The sequence below is a fragment of the Gymnoscopelus microlampas genome, assembly GCF_963454915.1.
Source record: "Gymnoscopelus microlampas genome assembly, chromosome: 6".
Taxonomy (NCBI): Eukaryota; Metazoa; Chordata; class Actinopteri; order Myctophiformes; family Myctophidae; genus Gymnoscopelus; species Gymnoscopelus microlampas.
In genome coordinates this window covers 50,679,345-50,694,272 of record NC_139943.1, presented here as the reverse complement: position 1 = coordinate 50,694,272, position 14,928 = coordinate 50,679,345, and the positions used below count along the sequence as shown (strand labels likewise).

Genomic DNA, 14,928 nt, shown 5'->3' with positions numbered 1-14,928 from the left:
ATACTGCCTCCCCCTGGCCAGCCGGGGCGCCTGATGGAGGGGAAGGGAACTGGTTAGAATAACGTGTTCCTTCCACGCGCTACGTCCAACCAGGGAAACTCTCCCCTGTCAGGTGACAAGAAGGTCAGTTGGCTCTCATGCACTGAAGGAGGCATGAGCTCGGCCCTGGCCTCCCTAGGTTGGCAGAGGGAAGGTAGTGCCCAGGATTACAGCTTAGGCATTGGCACTGGGTGTAAAAATATAGGGGTTACAAAATCGTGGGATAAAAATTTAGATTAAAAAAAAAAAAAAAGAGTGTGCTCGGATTGGCTAGTGAGACGCATGACGTATAGCGGCCTATAAATATATGTGTCACTTTGAAAGAGTCTTGGTCTCTTTCAAAGTGAGGCAAGACAGAAATAATCACGAAATGGCTGAGAAATGGCGGAGCAATACATTATGTAGACACACTGGTGTCATCACAATACGTAATATAAATAGCTTAGACAGGATTAATCAAGAACAGTACATTCCAGTACAAACTGATATCACAGTTGATGACAGTTGATAGTACGGTTCTGCTGGCGGAGACTTGTGCTCCGAGGAGCACATTTTCTAGTTTTTTTTTAATTGATTACCGGTAGTATTGATTTTGTTTCTTTAAAAATAACAATAATATCACTCTCAAAACATGGGTCTCTATAGTCTAGACCACTGAGGTCCTCTGAAGTCTACAATCTAGATCAGCGGTGATGCAACTTTGATGATGGAGAGGGCCGCTATATTTCCACACTCACTCCAGAGGGACACATTGCATATACTGTCGGGCAGACACCTCTTATCTCCATATTTTAACTTTTTTCGTAAAATTAATGCCGTACTATACCATTCTATGTCACACTAAAGTAGCAAAAATAGCAGATCTACAAGCTCAAAATGCGTGTAATGCATGTAGAAAAAGTGTAGATCTGCTATTTTTTTATTGGAATCCTGAAAAGTAACATTTCTATTTATTTCAAATGCATTTAGTTATACTGATGTTAACTTTATGAACTTAAATATAAATACATTGGACATAAAAAAGACAATAGAATTGTAATACTAGTCATTAAGCTACTAATATAGACTGAAGTAATTAAAGCGGGTCATATATAATATATCAGTATTCTGATATTAACCTCCGGGCCTCATTAAGTGAAGGTGGGGGGCCTGGGGCCGCATGTAGCCCCTGGGCCGCCAGTTGCCCATGTGTGATCTAGACTCTCTGAAATCAGGATCGGCATCGAACCCACACATCAGGCATGGCTCTGGTCTACGGCCCCCTTTCTCTACCAAAGATCTGACATCATTAAACTGTGTGTGTGTGCAGGCGGAGAGGACCTCGGTACAGACGGAGACACAGACGGAGACCACAGAGACACTGGAGGGGGCCTCTCAGACGAGTGGAGGTGTTTCTTCATGTTCGGAGGCCTCTCAGACGGGTGGAGGTGTTTCTTCATGTTCGGAGGCCTCTCAGACGGGTGGAGGTGTTTCTTCGCGGGAGGAAGCATCTCAGACGGTTGGAGGTGTTTCTCCAGAGGATCTGGCCTCCACACTGGGTGTCCAGAAACGGCATCTGCTGCTGGAAGCAGAGAAGAAGCAGTTCAGGGCTGTAGAAGATGCCAGGATGGAAACCAGGAGAGAACTGCAACAGAAATACCTGGATGACATGACCACACAGGTTAGGCTGTTTACCGTTGCTGTATATACAGTACTATGACGAAAAGAATGAAGCTACTGGAGCAACTCGGATAGTTGAAGTCTTTTTATTTATTTTAGGGTGCAAGTAACGGGTAACGTTTTGATGTCAATGCATCTTTATATATATATATATATACTGCTCAAAGAAATGTGGTGTGTGTGTGTGTGTGTGTGTGTGTGTGTGTGTGTATATATATATATATAGATATATATACATATACATATACACACACACACACACACACACACACACACACACACACACACACACACACACACACACACACACACACACACACACACACACACACACACACGAAGATTTGCAAAATCATGATTTTTCAAAGAAAATAGCAGATCTACAAGCTCATAGTGCCGCGCTGTGAGCTTCTAGATCTGCTATTTTTTAATAGCCAAATACATCTTAAAATGCCACACAGATGCGTTCCCGGTCTTAGTGGATTAAGTTGCACACGAAAACCTTCATTATTGTCGCTTCATGTGTGTCCTGCTTCTGTGATGCAGCGGACCAGCCTGAAGCTGGAACACCCTTTCACAGATATACAGATTACATCACGCCAGCCTTTATTAGACCTAGGTAAGAGGTTGATCTTGGTGATGTTTTGAACCGCTGCAGGTGGAGGGAGCGTTAACCCGGGCGTACAGCCGCTGGCTGGAGGACCTGACGTCTCTACCAGAATATAAAGAACATCTGCAGCGAGAGAAGGAGCAGTGGACAGAGCAACACCAGAGACACCTGCAGCAACAGGTAGGGATTAAATTAAACGTGTGGTTCTCAATGTGGGCTCTGTAGTTATCCCCCTTTTTACTGTGTAAATCCCATAGACGCCTTATCAGACAACGTCACACTGATGAGAACCACTCCACTCATAGATGTAATGGAGAAGCGGTCACAGCGCTCACTCGCAAGTAAAGGTGCATTCCATCAAACTTTCAGTTTGCAGTTGTCCTCCAAACCCCGCCTCCTGTCACCGTCATTAGAAGTGTGTGTGTGTGTGTGTGTGTGTGTGTGTGTGTGTGTGAGAGAGAGAATAATTTAGTAACTATCCAATATTTACTCAGCTATTATTCTAGCGATTCTTTCGATGAATCTAATAATCTTGAAAGCGTGTTTATAATTTGTCTTATTTTTTACATCAACGAATCGACACAAATTAATTCTAGTTGATGTTTTATCTATTATATCAATTAGTCTGATATATTTTCTTGTCTTTCCATCAATACTTTCCTGTATTTAATGTGTTAGTAGTATGTGTTAGAACGGAGGGAGCGCTCTATTTAGTGTGTGTGTGTGTGTGTGTGTGTGTGTGTGTGTCAGGTGTCTGAGGCCCGCAGCGAGGCTGAGGAGCAGTGTCAGAGGAGGCTCCGGGTTCGGGTGGAGGAGAAGAGAGAGGAGGAGGAGCGTGCGGGCTCCCAGCGGGAGGAGGAGGAGCTCCGGCACCACATGGACAGACTGCGGGCGGAGCAGGAGGTGCTGACGAAGGCTCAGCTGGCCGAGGCCAGAGCCTCCTGGAACAGGGAGCGGTCCTCTCTGCAGGAGGAGCAGCAGGAGGCCCTGAGGCTCCGGGAGGAGCAGTGGAGGAGGCAGGAGCAGAGGAGCAGGGAGCGCTTCCTCCTGGAGCTTCAGAAGGAGCTGTCTGAGCTGCAGAAGGAGAAGGAGGAGCAGAGATCAGAGCCCAGCAGGAGGTGCTCTATCTCCTCCATCCTCCAGGCGGCCTACAGAGAGCTCCTCCAGAAGGAGGTGGTCCAGGCCCAGAGACAGTGGAGGACGGTGAGTTCTACTGTATTATGTACTATGAACATGTTTAGTGTATGTATTATGTACTATGAACATGTTTAGTGTATGTATTATGTACTATGAACATGTTTAGTGTATGTATGATGTACTATGGACATGTTTAGTGTGTGTATTATGTATGCACTATGAGTATGAACATGTGTACTGTGTGTTTCTACAGGTCAGTGAGGACAGACTCAGTCGTGTGTTGAAGGAAACCCAGGAACAGCATGAGAGTGAGATCAGGAGAATTCAAAGTATGTTCATTATGTAATATTTCGTATCAATAATCATGTTAACACCACTTATATAACATGTTACTGAGTGGAGCTGTCTGTATGTCTGTCTGTAGGCACTGTATCCCAGAGACAGGAAGCTGTCTGTGGGCAGAGGTGTGCTGAGAGCACCGGGAAACTCCAGCAGAAGATCCAGGATCTCCAGAGACACCTGGAGAAGGCCTGTCGACAGCTACAGCTCTCTGTCCGACAGAACAAGGCTGCTGTGCAGCGTCTGAAAGGTACATCAGGTACAACAGTGTCTAAAGGTACATCACTGTTACACAGAACAGTGTCTAAAGGTACATCACTGTTAGACAGAACAGTGTCTAAAGGTACATCACTGTTACACAGAACAGTGTCTAAAGGTACATCACTGTTAGACAGAACAGTGTCTAAAGGTACATCACTGTTACACAGAACAGTGTCTAAAGGTACATCACTGTTAGACAGAACAGTGTCTAAAGGTACATCACTGTAGACAGAACAGTGTCTAAAGGTACATCACTGTTACACAGAACAGTGTCTAAAGGTACATCACTGTTAGACAGAACAGTGTCTAAAGGTACATCACTGTTACACAGAACAGTGTCTAAAGGTACATCACTGTTAGACAGAACAGTGTCTAAAGGTACATCACTGTAGACAGAACAGTGTCTAAAGGTACATCACTGTAGACAGAACAGTGTCTAAAGGTACATCACTGTTAGACAGAACAGTGTCTAAAGGTACATCACTGTAGACAGAACAGTGTCTAAAGGTACATCACTGTTACACAGAACAGTGTCTAAAGGTACATCACTGTTACACAGAACAGTGTCTAAAGGTACATCACTGTTACACAGAACAGTGTCTAAAGGTACATCACTGTTAGACAGAACAGTGTCTAAAGGTACATCACTGTTAGACAGAACAGTGTCTAAAGGTACATCACTGTTAGACAGAACAAGGCTGCTGTGCAGCATCTCATACTGTAGGTACAGAACACTATTGAGCTCTTTAACTACAAGAGGAACCCTAGAGCCACTATTCTGAGAACATTTATGCCATCATTGGAGAACATTCAGTGAAAATAGCAGATCTACAAGCTTGCAGCAATTGTTGGCGAAGAAATTGGGTGTAAAAGGGAAGGGGCCAAGGATAGACCCCAGGGAGACCTTGGTCAACAACGTGTGTGTGTGTGTGTGTGTGTGTGTGTGTGTGTGTGTGTGTGTGTGTGTGTGTGTGTGTGTGTGTGTGTGTGTGTGTGTGTGTGTGTGTGTGTGTGTGTGTGTGTGTGTGTGTGTGTGTGTGTGTGTGTGTGTTAATGATGGGCTGTACCTGTGTGTTCATACAGATGATCATGAGGAGAGTCTACAGAAACTAAAGCAGAATCACCTCCTACAGCTGGATGAAGTGAAGAACAACAATGAACTGTGAGTATTAAACCTTGTACAGTATGTCCAGAACTGTTACTTTTCAGAACATGTAAAAAACAACCTGTTCTAATGGATCCAATGGAGACATTATTTAGACACAATATTGTGTTAATACTTTTCATAGGTTCAATATTTATAAAACCCAAAGATCGACTGAACCACTTTCGATGTGTCTTTAAAATGTTTGAAAGATAGCAGATACAGTATACAAGCTTGTAGATCTATTTTCTCTACTTTTGCTCAACGCACGACAAAGTACAGCATCAACTTAAAAAACATAGAAATATCGAGATACAGATTCTTCCCGACAGTGATGATATGTTACTGAATGATGAGGTTTATAATGACTAGTTCTATATAGATACTGAATGATGAGGTTTATAATGACTAGTTCTATATAGATACTGAATGATGAGGTTTATAATAACTAGTTCTATATAGATACTGAATGATGAGGTTTATAATGACTAGTTCTATATAGATACTGAATGATGAGGTTTATGAAAGATTAGTTCCATATAAATAAGTGAATGGTGGTAATGTGTTGTAGGAGGATGGCTATGGTCTAGTATAATTAAGTGAACTAGACCATACCCGGTCGGCGCAGCGCATCCATGGGGGGATATGCGCACATGATCTGGCAACCCGGGAGGCAGTTCGTCCCATAGCTGGGCAGGCCCGTAACCATGGCGACATTGTTTGACACATAAACGCTAATAAGAAGCTGGGATTTGATGAAATTGAAAAACGGGCTTCACAGTTGCGTTCAGATGGTAATGGTCAATGGCTGTGTGCAAAATCAGAGCAATTGCTCCAGCCACTGAGGAGAACCGGGTAGCTTCACCTACTCACTCACTCACCACTACAGACAGAGGTTACTAGAATTATAGTAGGATGGTGGTAATGTGTTGTAGGAGGATGGGTATGGTCTAGTATAAATAAGTGAATGGTGATAATGTGTTGTAGGAGGATGGGTATGGTCTAGTATAATTAAGTGAATGGTGATAATGTGTTGTAGGAGGATGGGTATGGTCTAGTATAAATAAGTGAATGGTGGTAATGTGTTGTAGGAGGATGGGTATGGTCTAGTATAATTAAGTGAATGGTGATAATGTGTTGTAGGAGGATGGGTATGGTCTAGTATAAATAAGTGAATGGTGGTAATGTGTTGTAGGAGGATGGGTATGGTCTAGTATAATTAAGTGAATGGTGGTAATGTGTTGTAGGAGGATGGGTATGGTCTAGTATAATTAAGTGAATGGTGATAATGTGTTGTAGGAGTCAGAAGCAGAACCTGGAGCGAGGTCTGGAGGAGATGAAAGTACAGTATCACAACGCTGTAGAGAAGATACGAGGTGAGTAGCATCCTGATTACTGTACACTGGTCTGTATGATCTGATTACTGTACACTGCTGGTCTGTGTGATCTACTGTACACTGCTGGTGTTGAATACAATGTGCAAGCATGTAAATTACAAATGGATGAACCTTGAATCTTGTGTATGAACTGATGTGTGTTGTTCCATGTTATCAGTTTGTACGGGAACTGGGGTTATCTTAACTATTGTCCTATTGATTACTTTTCCTAGTAATCGGCTAATCGAGAAGCACTTTAAAAATATATTTAGATATTGATTTGCTTTTTTTATTAACTTATCAGCAGTAAAACATTCTAATATATTTTTTTGTATAATCAACTAAACCGATTAGTCCGATTAACCCCTTGAGGCCTGTTTTGTATGCCGTTGTGCAAAAGTAAGCAGTAATCCAGCAGAAAATGAGGAAATAAAGTTTTTAGGTCTACTTTTCTTTGGTGTGAACTGTGAAGAACGATGTGGATTTATCTATAGATAATGTTATTAATCTATAGATAACAATGTATTATTATTCTATAGGGGACATGCTGCAGTACCTCCATGACAGTAATAATAATAATAATAATAATAATAATAATATTCTATAGGGGACATGATGCAGTACCTCCAGGACAGTAATAATAATAATATTCTATAGGGGACATGTTGCAGTACCTCCAGGACAGTAAGCAGAAAGCAGCCCAGATGATCAGGATGGAGGTCCAGAAAGAGAGACAGGTCACAGCCAGGAAGATGAGACATTATTACCTGAGCTGTCTGCAGGATCTACTGGATGATGGGGGACAGAGTACTGGGTAAACTGTTTATTTACCCCCTAAACATACCCCTTTACCCCTTTAAACCTAACCCTTTACCCATAAACCTACCCCTTTACCCATAAAACTAACCCTAAACCTGACCCTTAGGTTTAACCCTTTACCCCTAAACCTAACCCTTTACCCCTAACACTAAGCTGTCTGCAGGAGCTGCTGGATGATGGAGGACAGAGTACTGGGTAAACTGTTTCAATGGTTTATCGAGTAAAAAGTCTAATAATGGCCGATGTTTTGGCCAAACCGATGTGACGACTGGGATCTAGTTCCCAGTAACCTACTGTATGCTGTGCTTCATGTTGACATAGTTACCGTACATTACATTACATTACAGTCATTTAGCAGACGCTTTTATCCAAAGCGACTTACAATAAGTGCAATCAACAAAGGTAGGGAACGAAAGCTACTAATCACCAGAGGTTATAAGTGCATTTTCTGCAATAACAAGCAACCAAGAGCATACCTAGCGCTAAGGTAAAAGTGCAATATATCAGCTACTTATTTCCTTAAACAGATGAGACAAAGTAGTCAAATGAGCAGGAGCTAAAAACAAATAATTGTATTGACTAAACAAGATCCAATAAACAATTCAACAATAAAACAAGCATTCGTACAACTAGTTAACAACAAGTAGGCCAGGCAAAGAGGAAGGGTAGTGTTTCCTGAAGAGGTGGGTTTTCAGCATGCGGCGAAAGATGGGCAGTGACTCTGCTGTCCTGACATCAGTGGGAAGTTCATTCCACCACTGTGGGGCCAGAACAGAAAAAAGTCGTGACCGTGTCGATCGACCAGAAGGACCGTTGAGTGGCGGGGGAGTCAGTCGCCCCTTGGTGGCCGACCGGAGTGGTCGGGAAGGGTTGTGGGCATTGACCAATACCCGGAGGTAAGAGGAAGCTGTTCCTTTCGCTGCCCTATAGGCTAGCACCAGGGTTTTAAACTGAATGCGAGCCGCTACGGGGAGCCAGTGCAGGGAACGGAGAAGGATAGTTGTGTGAGAGAACTTGGGGCGGTTGAACACCAGACGAGCCGCAGCTTTCTGAACAAGCTCCAGGGGTCTGATGGCAGATGCCGGAGCGCCAGCCAGGAGGGAGTTGCAGTAGTCCAGGCGGGAGATGACAAGAGCCTGGATGAGCACCTGGGCTGCCTTCTCCGTGAGGAAGGGCCGAATTCTCCTGATGTTGTAGAGGAGGAATCTGCAGGACCGTGTCACTGATGCGATGTTAGCCGAGAACGACAGTTGATCGTCCAGGGTCACACCCAGATTCTTCGCAGTCCGAGTTGACGTCACCACAGCGTTCTCAATGGTGATGGCCATGTCTCGGTGAGGACAGCCCTTCCCCGGGATGAACATCAGCTCGTCTTGTCCAGGTTGAGCTTCAGGTGGTTCGTCGACATCCACTCCGAGATGTCAGCCAGACAAGCAGCAATGCGTGCCTCCACGTGTGTGTCAGAGGGGGGGAATGAGAGGATCAGCTGGGTGTCATCGGCATAGCAGTGGTAGGAAAAGCCATGGGAGCGGATGACAGCACCAAGAGATGTAGTGTAGAGAGAGAAGAGAAGAGGACCCAGAACCGAGCCTTGGGGAACCCCAGTAGTGAGCCTGTGTGGTTCTGACACAGACCCTCCCAGCTTCACCTGGTAGGAGCGACCCGTCAGGTAGGATGCAAACAGGGAGAGTGCAGAGCCTGAGACACCCATCCCCTCGAGGGTGGAGAGGAGGATCTGATGGTTCACTGTGTCGAACGCTGCAGACAGGTCCAGGAGTATCAGGACAGAGGAGAGAGAGTTCGCTCTAGCGGCATGGAGTGACTCCGCCACTGCCAGGAGGGCAGTCTCTGTCGAGTGACCCACTTTGAACCCAGACTGGTTGGAGTCCAGGAGGTTGTTCTGGTGGAGATACGAGGACAGTTGTTTGAACACAGCACGTTCGAGAGTTTTAGATAGGAAGGATAGAAGGGAAACCGGCCTGTAGTTCTTGACTTCAGAGGGGTCAAGTGTCGGTTTCTTGAGGAGGGGGGTGACTCTGGCAGTCTTGAAAGTAGAGGGAAAGTAACCAGATGTCAGAGAGGTGTTAATAAGGTGGGTTAAGAAGGGAAGAAGTTCAGGTGCAGTGGACTGCAGCAGAGGGGATGGGACAGGGTCCAGAGAGCATGAGGTGGGGCGGCTAGAGGTAACAAGGAGAAGGACCTCGTTAGGAGAAAGGGGAGAAAAGTGGGATAGAGAGGTGGAGGGGGGGGAGAGAGGAGTAGATGAAGCTAGAGAGGGGAGGGTGGAAGAGGGACCGTACACGTATGTTTGGAAGTTTGTGAAGGTAAAGCTGTTCTTTCACCTTCTGTAGTTAGTAGTCTGAAGACTCACCTCTTCACACTCCACCTCAGCCTGTAGCACTAGACCTAGCCTTGACCACCATGAAGGCTTATGCAAAGGTTGAAATGTCATTTAGATATCATGTTATGTACTTATGTAGACTGATGTCAGGTTCATTTGTTGACCTAGAATCCTATAGTTTCAATGTACAGATTTGGACTTTTTTGACATTCTACTGTTTTCACTGATGATAGGTTCTTGATTTACCTATGATCCTAGATTACTATTTCTATGCATTTGATGTATTACCTGGTGTTTACCTTGCTTACTACTGTACATCGCTCTGGATTAAGAATGTCTCTAAATGCCTACATTGTAAATTGTTATTAAAGCTGTTCTTTCACCGTCTGTAGGGCTGAGAAGAAAATAATGAACGCTGCCAGCAAACTGGCGTCTATGGCCAGAGTCCTGGAGACCCCCGTCAAGAGAAAACCTGGGAAGAGCCACAGCTTAGAGGGTGAGTGATCCTATACAAACCACTATGATATCATATAACATGATAATCAAATGATATTGTCGCTGTTGGGTAGAAACCTTGTACTGTATGTCCAAAACTGTACAACTTTTCAGGAAATGATAAAAAATAACCTGTGTTCCAATGGATCCAATGTAGTTATTATTTTAGTGACAAGCTTTGTTAATCCCTTTCATACTGTAGGTTCAATCCTATATTCAAATTGCCTAGAGGGTCGACCGCTGGTGGACGACACAAACGTACTGTAACATGTGGACTTGCAAGGGTGCACCGATGTTCCCATCCGCTCCAACACTGGTCAGGGGTCTAGTCACACCAAAAAAAAACTAAATTGCACACATATGGGGAACTACAGCAGTGTTACATCAGTGTCTAATAGCTGGGAGCGAATTCGCCAAAATAATCAAGATGGTGCACTTGGTGACCCGTTTTTTGGCATGGTTTAGGTCTGGGCATAAGGTTTTCAAAAACCATCGCAGGCAAATTGGGATCGCCCCCCCCTAGTGGTCTGTTTGCAATGATTCTAATATTAGATGGGTCAGTATATGGTTGAAACCCCAAATAATTGATAGAATAGAAATTGTTTTCAATGGATTCTGTTACTATTGGGCATGCTAAATAACATACAAAAGATTTAGGAAAATCAAATGTCTGGAAACTAAAAATGGCTTTCAAAGTTTGCAGGAGTGCTCCGTTTTGAACAAAATGCCTCAAATCATGAATTTTGCACACACATTCCCACTATGCCGAGGAAGAAATGCCACTTGATTGTTTTCAAATCAGCCTCATGGTGGCGCTATAACAGGCCGATTTGTGTTTTTACCTATAACTGCACCGATCTGTGTAAAACTTTGTATGCGCACTCCCTAGAGGTCAAGGAAAAACCTTTGCTCTGCATTTTTCACATCTGCCTTTTTTAGCGCTACCAGGAGACTTATGTAAAACATTTTTTTTCATATTAAGCCTTCCGATTTTATCCAAATTTCACACAAATCGGTACACATGATCTCTATAGGTCATGTGATCAAGACGCATCTGTTTTATTTTTCATATTCCATCCTGATAGGCTAAGATTCACATCTTAAGTTTGCAGTAGTGGCTTGTTTTTAACAAAATGCCGCAAATCATGAACACAGCGTCCGATTGCGGTTAAACTTTGCACACACACTCACACTATGTTGAGAAACAAATGCCACCCTTTTAACATTGGCCTGTTACAGCGCCACCAGCAGCTCTAATTTAGCAAAACACATTTTTGGAACAAAATGCCTCAAATCATGAATGCAGTGTCCGATTGCCGTGCAAGGCCTAAGAAGAAATGCCACCGTTTTTACATTGGCCTATTATCGCGCCACCAGGAGGCCACAATAACTTACCTGACCTGGCGGAGACCTGTGCTCCGAGGAGCACTTTTTCTAGTTGTAGCTACTTCTGCACAATGCTGTCATCATACATAATATGATACACAATATGATAATGATACTATAGAATAAATATACAATATGATATCATGATAATGATACATATAATAAATCAATAATATATTATAAATAATAAGTACACAAGTTGTGTTTATTGAAGTGATGTGTTATGGTGTTGTGGTTTCACAGTGATCCAGGTCTCTGAGTCTTCCACAGTCTCAGACCACCAGAGCAGTAAGACCCACCAGGACACCCCGACTCCCTCTGGGAAGAACCCACCCCCCTGCAGACCCTCCCCATCCCCCTGCAGACCCTCCCCATCCCCCCATGTCACCGTGGTGTCGGTGAGTAGAAGGTCCAGGGATGAGAGTGACGGTAAAGCCCTCATGCCGCAGGAAGCTCCGGTCAGAGACCAGGGCAAGAGTGAGCGTTCCTCCAGGGCTCCAAACACCTCATCATCACACCACCAGGGGTCCTTTCAACACCCCACCCTCCTCCTCCCCTCCTCCTCGGAGAGGAGAGCTTTATCTCCGTTCTCCGGCTCTCTGGAGGACTCTGCAGCGTTTGGAGGTCTGACGCCCGACAGCTCTGACTTCACCGTTTATAACCAGATCATCACCAACGTGCCCTCCTCTCACCGAGACCTCCAACAGGTCCAACGCACCTAAGACCCCCCATAGAGCCTGCCCCCCCCCCCCCCCCCCCCCCCCCCCCCCACACACACACACAGAGCAACTCACTCTCACTCCCCAAACAGACTATCGGGGGGACGTCTTGGGACAAATGTGACCAAACGTTTGACTGGAAGGGGACAGATATACCCTTCCAGTCAAACGGTGCCGTCCCGGCCTCTTCCACACTCCAGGAATGTGGAACAGCCATTCTCCAAACCCAAGACATGAAAGGGTGACCGCTAAAAAACGGTTAAAACGACAGAGGTGCTTCAGCCGTCTAAAGCGGACTTGAGCCTCGAGAGGCACCGCCAAGCCAGACGTTAGGGCGAGCCAGACGTTAGGGCGTGCCAAACGTTAGGGTGAGCCAGACGTTAGGGCGAGACAGACGCTAGGGCGTGCCAGACGTTAGGGCGAGACAGACGCTAGGGCGTGCCAAACGTTAGGGCGAGACAGACGTTAGGGCGCGCCAGACGTTAGGGCGAGACAGACGCTAGGGCGTGCCAAACGTTAGGGCGTGCCAAACGTTGGGACGAGACGGACGTTGGGGCGAGACAGAAGCTAGGGCGAGCCAGACGTTAGGGCGAGCCAGACGTTAGGGCGAGCGGGTCGCCCACTTCAGCCGACTCAGCACCGTTTGAGTTAATGTAATTCTGTCCGATAGTGACAGAATGGTAAGTCTTATTCCCTCCTAGTCAACATGTCCCGTCCAGGGTACTGTACCCCCTTCCTGTACAACCTTGGACGTTTGGTCAACTCCGTCTTTTTCGATTTTGTAGTGAGAATGTGTTGCCTCTGTCCCTGACTGGGACGTACAGGACATTCTGTCCCTGACTGGGACGTCCAGGACCCCCAGTATGACCCCCCCCCCCCCCCCCCCCCCGAGAGCCTGTCCCGGCCTGACGGGACGTCCAGGATAATGTAATGTCTGATATTTGACATAATAGTTTACAGTTAACCCATTAAATCCAGGAACTCATACTGGGTAATTTTAGATTTTAGCTGTAACCATTATTTTATACTTTGGCTATTCAACAATATCAGATCTACAAGCTCATAGGGCGGCACCGAGTGCCACGCTATGAGCTTGCTATGAGAATTTGTGCAAATCTTTGTATATATATATATATTTTTTTTTAAACAACATTTTTAACTCAAATCTTTGCTTCTCAAAATATTTAGATATGGGGGTCCGTGGCCAAATATATATAGTTTTGGGTGGTCCTTGACATGAACAAGTTTTAGAACCACTGATATAAAATCTGTTGTTCCAGGGACCCCCCCCAGAAGCAAAGATTTGAGTTGCAAATGTACGCTTTAATAATATTCAAATATTTGCACACATTTTCACGATTTTAAGAAAATTAGCAGATCTACAAGCTCCGAGTGCCGTGCTATGAGCTTGTAGATCTGCTATTTTTGAATAGTCAAAGTATAAAATAATGATTATAGCTCAAATCTGAAATGACACGTATGCATTCCTGGATTGAATGGGTTAATATCAAGTTTACATTTTGACTGAGTGTTTACATTGTATTGTGGTTAATTTCTCTCAGATTGAGACTTATCTATTGTTTTGTGTGTTTAATACATTCAGCGTTTTACTTTTTGTGACTCCGTTTTATACATTTTATAAAGTTTATTTATGTAAAGTTTATTTTAAAATCAAGCTACTGAGCTGTTTAATAAATCCTTTTTTTCAATGAATTGTGTGAATTTTTATTTTCTAAGGATGTCGTTTAGACGTTTAGTTGACGCTCGTGTCTAAATTTAGACAGACGCCAGGTCCATTTTGTTGACCTGGTGTCCTATAGTGTGTATAGTTTAATTCAGTGCCTTTGACGTGGTTTTTCCCAAAGGCCCTGGGTGCCAATGATGTGTTTGACGTGTTTTTTTTTTGTTTTTTTTTCATGTATAACTAACGAACGGGAGGTCGCAATGCCTTTTTTTCCTTTTTTACGGAAGCACAGTGAAACCCTCCGTGATCAGCAACTATCAGGGGATCGATCATACTGGAGATAAATATTCTGTGACCACTTGAAAAGGTAAGAAAATTGAAAAGGCGCTGGCACTATGGGCAATATTTTTTTTATTTACTACATTTAACTCACACGTGAGTTAAATGTACAGATTATTATTGTGATATTATATTTTTCAGACTGATACTGGGTTCATGGTTTACCTGTGATCCTACTTTACTGAGACACTACACTGTCTCTCTGTATTCTATGATCCTATAGTTTACTGAGACACTACACTGTCTGTGTATTCTATGATCCTATAGTTTACTGAGACACTACACTGTCTGTCTGTATTCTATGATCCTATAGTTTACTGAGACACTACACTGTCTCTGTATTCTATGATCCTATAGTTTACTGACTGAGACTGTTTACTGTGAGTCACTCTGGATAAAGAGCGTCTGATAAATGAATAAATTGTAAATTGCTCCAGAATGACAAATAGAAGGTTGTAAGATCAATGCGTTCAAACTGAGCCAGAGTCAACCAACAACAGTTAAAGGGATAGTTCACCCCCCCAAAATGACTTTTTTTCCCCTATGGATTAGTCACCCTAGAGAGAATTTGATGACCGGC

General features: G+C 44.2%; 1 protein-coding gene across 1 annotated transcript in view; it reads left to right on the top strand.

Annotated features, from left to right (window-relative positions):
- The window catches only part of cep152 (centrosomal protein 152), a 38,829-nt gene extending 24,791 nt beyond the window's left edge, over nt 1–14,038 (top strand). The window contains exons 19-28 of the mRNA XM_084059623.1: nt 1,349–1,699; nt 2,357–2,488; nt 3,059–3,511; nt 3,699–3,774; nt 3,870–4,061; nt 5,129–5,207; nt 6,489–6,565; nt 7,223–7,379; nt 10,118–10,221; nt 11,850–14,038. Of these exons, the coding sequence (XP_083915749.1) occupies nt 1,349–1,699; nt 2,357–2,488; nt 3,059–3,511; nt 3,699–3,774; nt 3,870–4,061; nt 5,129–5,207; nt 6,489–6,565; nt 7,223–7,379; nt 10,118–10,221; nt 11,850–12,328 (2,100 nt within the window). The 3' untranslated portion in view covers nt 12,329–14,038. The remainder of the gene's footprint in view (nt 1–1,348; nt 1,700–2,356; nt 2,489–3,058; nt 3,512–3,698; nt 3,775–3,869; nt 4,062–5,128; nt 5,208–6,488; nt 6,566–7,222; nt 7,380–10,117; nt 10,222–11,849) is intronic.
- The last annotated feature ends 890 nt before the right edge of the window (nt 14,039–14,928 follow it).